Here is a 14,445-nt window from a genome sequence, read left to right as displayed (position 1 = left end):
GTGATACATCATTATATGTAAGGCTGGTTATTTTATCCGCTAAATTTGATTTGATCCGTTATTTGCTTCGATTCGATCTGAGAAATCCGGATATCTGTAAAGTTTCGGAGGAAAGTAAATACTAAAAATAAATATTCGTTAAAAACAAATCAAATCACAAATACTAAATTTTTAAGAACCGGATATCCGCTCTACTTTGACAACTATATGAATACATACATATTGATTAAATGTAGGGTTTTAAATGTATGAGTTTATATAATTGTTATTTTAACGTATGATTTAATAAAATTTATTCACATTATTACTTATAAAATTATTAAAATAAAAAAATAAAAGAAAATTTTATGACATCTTATTTGAAAATTTAAAAACATATAAATTTACTGCTTCTTTTATTTTTTATTTTATATATCATGTAATAATATTTAAAGAACAAATTCATCTCAATTTTTTGTATTAACTAAAACGAAAGGTTATATATCCGTAAGTATTCATAAATATTTACATATTTTCCGGATATCCGGTTTTCTGGATATCTGTATTTTTCCGGAGCAAAACAAATAAAAAAAGTTAATATCAGTAACATACGAAGCAAATCACAAATACTTCCAAAAATTCAGATATTTCATCCATGCCCAGTCCTAATTACATGGTTTCTCTTGTCAACAGATCAGGTAAAATATATATTTACATTTCCTTGGTATATTAGATAATAGATAAGACCTAGAATTTACAAAGTATAAAAATGGTAAAGAGATACATTTGTTTCTTTCCTCGGATTTATTGGTTTTAGGTAGCTGTGTGATGTGCATTTCCACGGTCAATTTTAAATAATTATGTCGTTTTTTTCTACAGTTTTAATAAGTTGTCTTATTTTTTTGAAACACTATTAAGTTGTCTATATACATGGGACTATACACATGATTATTTTTATCTCTTACAGAGGGAAAATTTCATATTTATAGGATGATTAGAATTTAACATTGATCTTATCGAAACATTAAAAAGGTCAAACTCCAAAAAGAAATATATTTAAAAGTCTTCTTTAGTGAATTAGTCTTTATCCCAATTCCAAATGCCATATCAGCTTTGATTGGCTGGTAGTCCTCGACCACCAAAGAGAATACACAAACATTAAAACTCATCTTCGTAGTTTTGTTTAAAAAACATGTTAATTGGGATGTTTTGCAAAATAATATGTCTTTTTTTTTTTTTTTGAAACATGAAAATGATATGTCTAAAACAAGGAAATTTTGAACATTTTACGAGAAATATCAATCATTTTATGTACTTCTCTGTAGAACGACTTCGTAAAACGTTAATCATCTATCTCCTAACTTAACATTTTTGAAACAAAAGTTGGTATTATAGTTTTTTTTTATTATAAGTTCAAACGATATAGGTTGTGGTTGCTAGCTAAGTTGTTTAGCAGCCACTATTAAAAACAAAATATTCCTTTCGTGATTCCAAAGGTTATTATTCTACGTAGAGAACCACATTTCTCCACTCGGTTAAAACGTCATTAATTCTTCGTAATGTATGTATCATCAATATTGAGGAAAATAATACAATACTCGAGTAAATAGTTAACTCAATACTAAACCAGCAATTAATTAAACTGTACTAGTAGTGTTGAGTAAGAATTATAAAAATATTTAGGTGCAAACTGTATAGGATCTACCGGGGAAACTAGATCGGATATCCGGGCAATTTTAAGGTATCCGGATTCAGATTCTTATCCAGCGGATCCATAATTTTACTATCCTAATCCGGATCCGGAGTTTTCGGATATCCGGGTGTCGGATATCCTTCTAAAAATTGTAATATCCGGCGGATATCCGTATCCGGATTTGAATCCTTAAATAAATAAAAAATAATATTAATATATATAAAATATTAACAATAATTTAAAAATAAAAATATATATAATATCTTTAATTATTTCTATGTATAATATTACAAAATTTACATAAAACTTATATATACTATTATAAAAATTAAAATATATTAAATAAAATTAATTTATATATATACATATTACTATTTTTGAAATATTTATTAATAAAACTTACGGATCCGGATATCCAGACTTAAAAATTAAGATATCCGGATCCGGATCCGGCTTTGACGGATCCAACATTTTACTATCCGGATCCGGATTCTATCCCTCTGGATATCCGGATTTTCGGATCGGATCCAGATCTCGGATCAAAATCTGAGGCCTAAGGGAAACTGCATCTAACAAATTGTCATACGTAATGTTCGACTTCGGATAGAAACAGTAGAAACTCATACTTCCAAGTTCCAATCTTCAAATTAGTACTTTTCAATCAATTTTTTTAATTAAAATCCAATAGTATAATTAATTGTCAATAGTATGAATCCGATTTATATAAGAGAATGAACTTGAAACTCCTTTAACCCAGTTTAATAACTTTTATAAAATATTTAATTACTAATAAATCTATAACTTTCTCATATCGCCTTATATATTTCTCTTATCTATCGTTTTCTTTAATCTTTCAACCCATAGAATTTCAGGACTGGGCATATGTGCATATGATCCGCCCCACTTTTCTTGGCTAAGACTAATTTTTCTTACATTTTTTCTAGTTTTTCACATGTTGGACTTAGCTTGTTGCAGTTACATTCACTTGCGTTTTTCATTAAAAGTGTATTTGAAGCAAGTTATAATCATCATATACCAACATCTTACGACATTCTACAATAATTTGTTTAAAACCGTTTTTTCTCCAAATCTCAAGTCCAGATTCCAACAATCACAAATTACTTAATTCATTATAGATAATTATGTATTAATTCCTGTGGACGAGAAACTGAGAATTAATAGTTTGTTTAGAACATGATGAGAAGAAAGAATGTTAGGATAAGCGATACACACCTTATCAATCTATCTCATGATTTGGCGTTGAAATGCTCCAAACTAGGCATCGCATCGCATCGCATCGCACATACACACTTCGGCCATTTCCATCATGTGTGTGCCCACACGCACCATTATCTCATATACACCAACTTTAAATGTTTTTGTTCATTCCACCAAATCTATAAATATCATTCCACACGGTCATTTGTTTTTTTTTATTAACTTCGGGTATCCCAGACTTTTAGAAATATCCTAACTAATTTTCATGTGTTTGCAAAGCAATTTCGGGTGAACCATTTTCTAGATATTTAAACGAGTTCCCAACGGCAATCCAAAAGCATCATGGTTGATCTAGAAAACTCTTATATCATCGCTAAATCTTCCAATGAATATGCATACATTTTCTATTAAGAATGTCTAATATTTAGGTCTAAATAAATTGTAAACACCCTATAAATTTGGAGCTATAAGCTAGGAATTATATAAGCCAAATATTATAACGTATTACTTATATTTTGGGAGAATATTATATTTATTTTATCAAAATAATAGGTTGAAGGAACTTAATAAATTTATCATCTTACTTAAGTAAAAACTTGAGACCGTTGATATACAAAAAATTACGAAAATGACCATACAACTGATAGTAATAATCTATACTATTATTTAAGAAATGAATTTGTTTATTTGTCATTTTCTTCATGATTTTAGTTAATTTGATTATTTGTCATCTTTTCTGTGGTTTTAGAATAAGTCATCATTTTAATTAATACATTATTATTTCAATTTTTATTTTGATAACTATACATTTATCATGATATTTAAAATTATTAATAAACATTAACCTATTCTATTGATACATATACTATTATTTTTCAAAAAATATTTAATATATAAATATCATGATAGTTAGTACATTTAACTAATAAATAGATATTAACAATTGATATATATATATATATATATATATATATATATATAAATTACCAATATTTACCAAGTTAATTTACTTACTTGTCATCTTCTTCATGATTTTAGTTAATTTACTTATTTATCATATTTTCCATGATTTTAGGATAAGTCATTAGTTTAATTATTATTATTTAAACTTTTATTTTGATATTTATATATTTATCATGATATTTAATATAATTAATAAACATTAAACTATTGTATTGATATATATACTATTATTTCAAAAATATATTATAATATTTAATTATCATGATATTGAGGACATTTAATTAATATATAGATATTAACAATATCTACCGATAATATAATCATTTCAGTTCCACATGATTCCTTTTTATCCAAATACAATATATTTTTAATTTCAAATACAAATTTCCTAATTTAATTATTAGAATAGAAAATATTTTGATCCAAAATCTACGTCAAATTAATGAAACTATAAAAAAAACATAATTTAATACATTGATTATCAAGATGAATATTAAAGTTTTATAATTTATAATAATTTTAAATTTCTATCAAATTTAATTATTATTTTTTATAAAAATAAACATTAGAATTAAAAAAAATGTTAAGTATATAGATATATTGATCTGTACAAAGGTGTGGGAAATCAACCAGTTATAATGTAAATAATACCAACCAAAGGACCGGTCTTTCACTATAAATAACCTTCCTCTTTGGCTCACTTAAAGAAACGCTCACACTCTAAAAACCTCTCTACTTTTCAAACTAAACTCTCTTCTCTAGTCTCTGCAATGGCGCGACTTCTCTTTCGTCTTCTTCAAGAATCCACCTCTCCGTCTCCGGCTGAAGTTTCTCCGACATTAAACTCTAATCTCATAGTCATCATAGCTGCTCTTCTCTGCGCACTGATTTGCGTCCTCGGCTTAGTCGCTGTCTCTCGATGCACCTGGCTCCGACGTATCGCCGCCCCGAACTCGGTCCAGACTCATCATCAACCGCCGGTAGCTGCGGCCAACAGAGGACTAAAGAAGAAAGTCCTCCGTTCTCTGCCGAAGCTCGCCTACTCGCCGGATTCTCCACCGGGGGAGAAACTAGTCGAGTGTGTGATATGTCTGACGGAATTCGCCGCCGGCGACGAGCTAAGAGTGTTGCCGCAGTGCGGTCACGGTTTCCACGTATCGTGTATTGACACGTGGCTTGAGTCCCATTCTTCGTGTCCTTCCTGCCGTCAAATCTTGGTGGTTGCCAGGTGTCAAAAATGCGGGGGGTTACCTGGTAGCTCAAGCTCAGGATCCGAACCCAATACCGGAATCACGCAACGCGAAGATCCTAATAACTTATTACCTTGATTGTGCTTTAGACCTTCCCCCATTCTATACACTAGCACTTGGAGCGTTTACCGTGGGCATGTTATAATATCTAAAAAATGTTCATTATCATCATTTTAATGGATAATGTTAATCTGTCATATGTATTATTAATGTATATGCTTTATTGTAAATGGATTATGTAACGGAAAGTTAATACATTGAACACTTTGTTTCTTTTTATATTGCAAGTGAATGAGAAAAAAGATTTTCAATACATTGTTTATAGATAACGACACGATTTGTGAAACTTCCTAGAGACCATGAAACAGTTTCAAGAACTTGAAACTGAGACGTTGGACCACACAACATACTAAAGATTTAGTACCAAACAAAACTAGCTACCAGATGCTTGATTCCATTTTGTTGTTGTTTGTATCCATTAGCTTATGGTGTGTGAATATGCGGTGGTAACGATGTATTTATTAATGGTAGACATTTTTATACTATGTTTTAGATTGTTCAGCTCCATGTCCTACCAAACGAATCGAAACCTACTTTAGTAATACATAAGTATCTAACTACTAATCATATTATTTTTTTAGCCCCAGGCCCTTCTTAAATTATCAGTCTATAAATCAACATTTCTCATCATAAAAATGATTTGTTTCATCCGATAGAAAATGTCAGTTCTGTATATAATTTCATGTAAGAAGTCAAATACATAGGCATTTCGATTAATCAATGGAATATTCCATGGGAAGGTATACAGATGGACCAGTGTGCATGGAACAGATGGTGTGATGTGTGTTGTCTGAGTTTTCTCTTTTCCCTTTTCCATTAATAAAGCAGCAAACTAGTAAAAGTCGAGTTCTAAATATTTAATTTATTCATGTGTTTTTTTCGTTAAAAAGTAGCACTTTATAAATATTGCAAACACGAGCCTGTATACCACTACATTATCAAACTTGACTTTAAATTATTACGACTTCTTAAATGACCATGAAGATGGTCTTATTTTGTAGTCGAAGATTTTTTTTATTTTTATTTTTTTATTTTTTTAAGAATGTAAATATCATCGCAGTGAATGAAGGTTTGGTTACAATTGTGATTGAACCAGAATTTGTTTATAAAACCAATCTGTTCTTAAGGGCCGCAAAAAAAATAAAAAACCCCTAAGAACTAAGATTAAGATCAAAGTAATCCGATGAAGGTAAGCCATAAACTTAATAAGTGAATTAGGACAAGAGACAACATATGACTTCCCAAACATACCACTTCTCGATCACCGAAGGAACCAAGAGAATAGCTGTAGGCCGTTCAGACGAACACTCACCGGAAGGTGGCTCCAAGCGGCTTCAACGGAGGCGGCTGGCAACGGCTCCGGGGCACCACATGAGGAAGATGCCGATCAAACTAGCCTTCAGCTAACACGGGAAAGAGTGGAAGTGTAAACCCGACAGTCCACCGCTGAAGATGAAGAGCAAGATCCAGTCAAACGTAGGCGGTACAAACAAACTCCTCAAACCGGCCACGCGACCACAATATGCGGCAAGAACCATCAAGGGAAGACACAAACGCTTCAACCGGAGATATGCAATAAGGTAACATGAAGTACATATAGAGTTGACTGAGAACTCCACAACAACAGGCGGGCAAAGAGGGGATCGAAAACTCCACATTCAGGCAAGGACACCTTCGGAGAGGGTCGTCCTCAAAACCCAACCTTTAGACATCAACCAGCGAGAAGGGAAGCTACAACGATCGCCGAAGCACGCTATGGGGTTGGCTCTCAACCTATAGAAAGAGGTTCTCTGTGGCAAGCCTCGAGACCACATGTCACTTAGATCTGAGCTGAGAAGAGAAGCTCTAAACAAACCTTGAAATGAGCTGAGGAAGAAGGCGATTGGAGCGAGACGGAGAGGCTAGGACAGCGTTGGCAGCGACGCGACGCACAATCCCGGCGAGACTCGGGTCTCGAATCTGACCCAGATCCGAGCACAATCAGAGTATCCAAGTCAAATCAAAGCCCCAGAGAGACCCACAACTCGTCGCTTCTCGCCGGAGCTCCAGAGAAGCCAAGGACTCCCGTGGATTCTGTTAGATCTCGAAGAGAAATCCAGAGCATCCGAACAAGGAGAAGAGAAAAGGCAGAGACCGCAAAGGGTAGAGGCTGGAACGAGAACTCGAAATCGTTGTCCCACGGTGACCGGAGACGGAACCTCACCAGCCACCGTGAGAAGCAGGGGAATCCGGTGGCGGTTCTAGAGTTTTTGACGATGGGAAAGAGAGACTCTCGAGAGAATAATTTTTTCTCTCTCTTGAATAGTTTTGTATCTATCAAATATTTTTTGTAGTCGAAGATTGACCTAACAAAAGATCGCCAAAATCTTTAGAGTACAACTAAAGTGTGAGTTAGACAATGAGAAAAGTAATTTGATAATGATTAGTCAAGATGTAGATAATTACGGTCACGATAAACAAATATTATTGGATTATTTATCTTTCTCCGTTTAGCCATCAAATAAAACACGTACGAATAATGATGGTCCACCATACCGAGCTATCATCATTTATCAGGGAGTTTTTCCACTATGAAAAATGCAGTGCGTCCATGTGCTAAGTGCTAATCTTATTTAATCGTATAATAATGTGCATAGAAAGATTGTAATAAAGGTAACCTAAATTGCATGATTGACGATGAGATATAGCATTTTATCACAAAATATATTACCATCACTTTTTCCTTTAACTACAGTGATATACTAGTTCAGAATGGTGATTAATGCACAATCATTCACATTTTCGAGCTGATTGGCAAGCTATTACGTACCAGTAATCCAAAACGTTTGATTTAATTATACTTAATGACAACAATTAATACAATTCAGTCTTATAGAATTTCAGATTTCTTGCACAAAAATGAATTCACTTCATTTTTCATACTTGAAATTTACCTTTTCTAACTGCCAACCTCCAGTTCATACTCTGCATATATAAACTACTCGAAAACTAACTAATCATATATTGAAAAACATACTTAACGTGGCATTTGATATTCAAGTTCGAATTTTCCGTTGTATTGTACGTTCATGCATTTGCATGATCGGTTATCTTATTATTTGGCTTTATCTCTTTGGATAGGGGATATCATTTGTGTATATCTCTAATCGTATTACTAAACTCTAGCTAATACTTTAATATGTACTTTATCATATTAAAGTATTAAGGATGATTCTTTTTTTTGAATCACAAAAGAGTAGGAAGTATAAAGTGAAGAGCTTCTTTTGTGTCGAAAGTAGAAACTATAAATTCTCATAGAAAAATGATGATACCAACATTCCATATCTGGCCGGAGATTTCCACATTCATGTTTTTGCATTTTTCTGTTACCAACATTTCATTTATTTATGTATATTTCCATGAATGCTTGATTCCCTAGCTAGTGGTGTTATACTTAAACAAAATCATCATTGGTTGAATATATATGAATGTTTAAAGTGTACATTTTTGGACGCATTATAACATAATGTTACATTCTGATTCGATAGACATAAAGCAATATCTCGTTCGCGCATTATAAATTTTACACTTGAATAAGACTAAATTTCTAATGCACGACTTGATATGTTTTGTTATGGAATATACATGCGCATCAGCGCATGCTTTATTGATTTTGAGTATTTAACGCTTTTGATCTGGAAATTTTGGCTTTTCGAAATTATAAGTTTATCTATAATCTATTCCCAATTTTAACTGATTTGAATTGGTTTTGTAGATTGTTGAAATATTTTAATTTTTGTCAGCGCTTATGAAAAAATGAAGAGCTAGGAAGAATTAGTATCCTAATATTTTAGTTACTATCGATTGCTAGGCCTTGTTGGTATTAATTAGGCTTCGAAAGTCGAAACTAGCTAGAGTGAACTTAACAAATCGAATTTTTCTCTCTTGGGGAAAAACATCAGAGAGGGAGATGGTAACGATCTCTTGTTGCATGTTCATGAAGAAAAGTTCAAAACTGAACCAGTGACACTGCCAACCGACTAAACCATTATAATAACAATCTCTTGTTGCATGTTCATGAAGAAAAGTTCAAAACTGAACCATTGACACTGCAAACCGACAAAATCATTAGAAGACCATAATCGAAGATGGTTATGGTTGTGCCTGGTTAGCCAAAACAGAGGTTACATTGGTGATAAATCCTGATTTTTGAAAGTCACAGCAAGTTTTTTTTTTTCAGTTGGCTAAAGCATTTTTAGCTATGGTAGACCGCCTAACCGGACGAATGTAGCAACTCATCTGAAGTGTTATTTTCACAGAACCAAAATAAATTGCAATATAAATAAAAAGATGGGTCCATCCAAAGAAAACTAAGTATAGTTTATCCAAAAAGGACATGGATTACGTCATAGTGAAGAAGTCTAGGGGATCAAAATGGGGAGAAAAAGTTTCATCAGGATGAAGAGGTACAATGGTAAGCCATAAGGTTTATGTGAAAGCAACCAGGTGGCTTCTTTCCCAACCAAAAGTGAGTGATATTCAATCATGTTTAGTGTCAAGCTGACCAAGCTTTGACATCCATATACCGTTCTAAATGCACGGATTTAAATAGTAGAAAACAAATAAAAAAAGAAGTCAATTAAACACGAGAACAAAAAAAAACTTAACGTATATCAAACATCAAAACCAAGGAAATTCAGAGTTAAATTAGAAGAGGACAATCAAAAGAGGATTGATTGTGTTGTGATATCAAAATCACTATTCTATAGGGAATACCTCATTACCAGAAGATGCACATGTGGAATCAATCTCGTCCTCTTCGTTCTCTTCTAACGACCTTCCCATAGTTTCACGAGTGTAGAAGTACGTCACAAAGACTCCAGCGATACAAACTGCACCAAGGATTAAAAACGCTATCCTCACGCGTCTCGCATCTGGAAAAACTTCTCCTTTGTCCTCTTCTTCATGCTGCGTAGCCCACAAGAAACCAACCGTCCCGACAATGGCCCCAAACTTCCCGGCAGCTCCGGATATCCCGTGACAAGTTGACCTAAACCTAGCCGGGAAAAGCTCGGCCGGGATAATAAAGGTCGTCGTGTTAGGCCCAAAATTGCTAAAGAAGAAGATCAGTCCATAGAGAACCATAAAGCCTTTATTAGTCTTCTCATGCTTAGACCAATACCAACTGTACGGTACCCCAGCAACCAGGTAAACAACGGCCATACAGAAAAACCCCATAAGCTGAATTTTGACACGACCGATTCTATCGATGAAGTAGACGGTGAACCAGTAGCCGGGGATGGTGGAGCAAGCGGCTACGATGGCTGCTAGCTTAGCCACCTCGAAGGCAGAGTCGTAGACGTTTGTGGAGTTGAGAGGTTTGTTGGAGAAACTGAAGATTTGAGAGAGGAGGAGGTTGCTTGTGTAGAAGACGACATCCACTAGGAACCAATTGGCTGAGGCTGCGAAGAGGTCACGGCCGTGGAGGCTGAAGAAACGGCGGGAGAAAAGTTTGTAGGAGGAAGAAGTAGATGGTGGTAGTTCTAGTGTCTCCGATAATGTATCTTCGGCTACTTGAGACATGGATACGGACATGACTTTTTGCATGTCTTTTGCTGCTTGTCTTGCGTTGTTCTCAACTAGTGCTGTGTATCTGCATGAATTTTAAAATGTTTAGTATTTCAAACGATTGATCTGATTATTTAGTTCAAAATACTGAAATAGAGAAAATTCAAAAATTAAATACTTAACATTGTAAAATTATCTAAAGTAGAAGTTACAGTTTTTAGTTTGTGGAGAAGGTTATAAATATATATTCAACATTTTCAAAGTTGTGTAGCAAAATATAGCATTATTCTGACATAAACATATGTAAATTATTAGTGTGTTCTTATTTCAACTAAACTTACAACAAAAAGAGAGAATATTTATATCAAAGCTCACTAAATAACCAATGCTGACAATGAATAAATGACATGCCTTTTATATATTGTACTTTATGTCCCAGTTTATAGTATGTGTGACATTTCTAATAAATTAATTAATTAACTAAACTAATTAGATAAATCTTTCAATTGATTTTAACCACTTTTGCTTTATCGTTAAAAAGATTTACTAAAATTTTAGCCAGTCGAAACAGATTAGTTAGGTTTGTTATTAGAGATAGTTTTAGCAGCTAAACTAAAATTAGTCATACGATATATATATATACACACACACATAACATATGTATATATATTCGACATTTTAATAAAAAGCAAGGTAATCAAAGTGGAAGAACTTGATAGGAAAAGATTGGATATTATTTGGAGAAATTAGATCTAGTTATTATATACTAGAACTCGTTTCTTAGCCGGAGCTTATACCTGGGAAGAATAATTAACTAATACAAGGCATACTAAAATCATATATTAGACATGTTAAAATAAGAACACTATCCGAATACGTTATCATGATGTAGCCTAAAAAGGTATATATACAACTGTGTTCGGTATATTCCCTCACAAGTCAACTTACTTCCTAGAAGCAAACCACGACGTTTCCACTCTTTATATTACTACACATTTTGTAGTATTATTTAATATCTATAATCGGAACAAAATCATATCGAATTTAGGTTAAATTTCATGAATTCTTCAGTCGCATAGTTTCTCCAACCTTATTTCGTATGGAAACAGTGGCGGAGCTACGTTAGTGTAGAGGGAGCGGCTGCCCCAGATAAAACAAAATATTTAACCAGATCGTTAAGTAATTAACCAAAGTTTCACTAGATCAGTTTGTCTAGTCCCTTAAAAATTTCTTCCTGTCCCCACCAAACTTTCGCTCAAGCCTCACATCTCACCATTTCAATTTTTTTTTAATCTCATATTTATGTTGTAATAAATTATTGATAATTTCCTATTTTGCATATGCACTAATATCCATGACAAAATATTCAATGCATTTTTGTATTTTATCTAAAGAAGTTTGTTCTGTAACTTTCGTTGTTCAATAACTTTTTTATATTTTTTTCATTGGTTAACTATGTTGATGAGATAATTAGGTTTTTATTATTTTCTCATGAGCCATGATTAGATTACTTTCTTTACAAATACCATATACATTTTTTATTAAAAATATTTAAGTTATAGGTTCAATCATATAAATAATAAAAATATTTATTCAAAAAATACCATATAAATAATAAAAATATGTATTCAAAAAAATACCAGCTGTTTATCACTTTATTTAATAATACATATTTATTTATTTATATAAATAATTTATTTAATATTAAATATTATTTGAAAAAAAATTATGCCTCCGATAAAAAAAGTTTCTGGCTCCGCCACTAAACGTGGGTAGAACTCATGTTCAACACACAATTAAACATACTTTTAATGATTTAGTTTAAAATTTTGCGTTGAGATTTCACTAAGAAAAAAGTGAAAATTTCTGAAGTTTGTGGACAATTGCAACAAAGTACTCAAGCAAGATAGTGTTTTCCATAACTATTAAAATATTATTATTACTATCAAATACGGAATGGTTATATAAATATAAGCAAGACATTGTCCTACTAAAAATCAAACGCTTTAGTAGAACATTGATACGAAGCAAAGTCAGCCAAGACAAAATGAGAAATATAAAAACTGGTGAAAAAGAGAAAAAAAAAATGACAACGACCAAGACAAAAAGAGAAATATAATATAGAATATAGATTATGCATATAAATATTAATAAATGTAGTTATCATACGCGAATATATATGTTTTTGTTTTTACGTCGGAAAATGATTTAAAATTTTAGAAAAAAAAAGAAACCTGGCAGTTTCAGGCATGAGCATTCGCCAGTAAAACGTTAGCGCGGCGGGAATAGCACCGATCATCAGAATCAACCTCCAAGCAATATCCGACTCCGCCGGAGCCAAAGTCTCCACACCAGCCGCCTCCATTTTCTCTAAACTCCCCTCTCCGGCCATCTTAAACGCCTCGCACACAGCCATCGTCACGGCTGAGCTCATCAAGATTCCCAACCCCTGCATCGAAAACACGGCGGCGATAAAAGCCCCACGAGTCTTTTTATTAGCGAACTCCGACATGATCGTGGCGGAGAGAGGGTAGTCTCCACCGATCCCTAGCCCGAGAACGAATCTAAAGAATGCTAAACTCGCCATGACGCAAGAACGGCGAGTGGTGCAGACGGAGAAACCGCAGCCAAAGGAGCTGAACACCATGATTAAGAGACAGAGACCGTATACTTTTCGGCGCCCGACACGGTCGCCTAAGTAGCCGAAGATGAGCTGTCCTAAGGCGGTGCCGAAGAGTGCGATGACGTAAGAGATGGAGAGAACGGCGGTTCCGATGGAATCTTTGTGGTAATAGATTTGGCTGATCATTTTCATGATGGGAGCTATGCAGAAGAGATCGTAAGCGTCGGTGAAGAGACCTAATCCGGCGATCATTATCGCCTTGAAATGGTACCATTGTAACCTCGCCGCATCTAACGCCGATAACACTCTTAACTCCGGCATCTTCCGTCGAGTTGCCCTAAATAATGTGTTTTGGCTTTTGTATGTTTTAAAAATTATTTGGAAGAGTTCGTGGATACACAAACTGAGAACTATCGAAGTCTTTGTCTATATCTCTTTGTTATAAATAATGTCTGAAGAGTTTTCTACTTGGAGAGGTTTTGACTGCGAGGAACACAACACCTCCCCTAGGCCCTAGATCGACTCCACTTCTTTTAGTTGACTTTTTCTTTAATAAAATCTGATTATAAAGTTTCCTTTTTCACGTCTGTTCTCATGATGGTCACAACAAAATAATGTTTTTTTTTTTGCTTTGAAGAATTTTTTTAATAACTTTATGGATAACGAAAATTTATATTTTTGAGTTTATAAATAAAATTCAGTAAAAGGCTTAGATATTGTTATTGTTATTTAATTATTTGACTCTTGTTATTAATAGAAATGATACTGACCCAAACGTCTAATTCCATGTTAATTTTTTAATTAAAACGTCAGTATTCAATTTGCTCAAATCAATGTTCTTAATATATATGTAATTCAGTTTGGGTTTCCAAAAGACCCTTTTATTTTAGGGAAAATTGTTTTTTTAGACAAAAAAATGATAACATTGTCCCATTAGGCTAATTTATATTTTGTACCACTTTTTCCTTTAATACCCTTAAGTATTTTCAAAAATAATTCAAATAAATAGTTTTACAAACAAGAAAAATTCAAAAAGCGGTAACTAATGATAAAATACCTATATCAACTTAGTGGTATTTTTTAAGTTCTAAAAATGTTTAAATCATAATTTC

General features: G+C 33.1%; 2 protein-coding genes across 2 annotated transcripts; one reads left to right on the top strand and one right to left on the bottom strand.

The window, feature by feature from the left end:
- Nucleotides 1–4,571: 4,571 nt before the first annotated feature.
- Nucleotides 4,572–5,376, top strand: LOC106299050 (RING-H2 finger protein ATL8-like). The gene has a single exon (XM_013735183.1). The coding sequence runs from the start codon at nt 4,624–4,626 to the stop codon at nt 5,179–5,181; it is 558 nt and encodes a 185-aa protein (XP_013590637.1). The 5' UTR covers nt 4,572–4,623; the 3' UTR covers nt 5,182–5,376.
- A 4,215-nt stretch (nt 5,377–9,591) lies between these two features.
- LOC106299028 (probable inorganic phosphate transporter 1-9) lies at nt 9,592–13,757 on the bottom strand. The gene is made up of 2 exons (XM_013735159.1): nt 12,945–13,757; nt 9,592–10,795 (listed from the first exon to the last, which is right to left on the bottom strand). Exons 1-2 carry the CDS (start codon nt 13,652–13,654, stop codon nt 9,901–9,903), a joined length of 1,605 nt encoding a protein of 534 aa, XP_013590613.1. The 5' UTR covers nt 13,655–13,757; the 3' UTR covers nt 9,592–9,900.
- Between the last annotated feature and the right edge of the window lie 688 nt (nt 13,758–14,445).

This window comes from Brassica oleracea, chromosome C6, assembly GCF_000695525.1.
Source record: "Brassica oleracea var. oleracea cultivar TO1000 chromosome C6, BOL, whole genome shotgun sequence".
NCBI classification, from domain to species: Eukaryota; Viridiplantae; Streptophyta; class Magnoliopsida; order Brassicales; family Brassicaceae; genus Brassica; species Brassica oleracea.
This window is presented reverse-complemented; position numbering and strand designations above follow the sequence as displayed.

Excerpts from the sequence above, each read along its gene's own strand:
- LOC106299050 (XM_013735183.1), top strand. The coding sequence starts at position 4,624 with ATGGCGCGACTTCTCTTTCGTCTTCTTCAAGAATCCACCTCTCCGTCT.
- LOC106299028 (XM_013735159.1), bottom strand. The coding sequence starts at position 13,654 with ATGCCGGAGTTAAGAGTGTTATCGGCGTTAGATGCGGCGAGGTTACAA. Across the intron at positions 10,796-12,944 it reads CTCATGCCTGAAACTGCCAG|ATACACAGCACTAGTTGAGA; the intron begins GTTTCTTTTTTT and ends AAATTCATGCAG.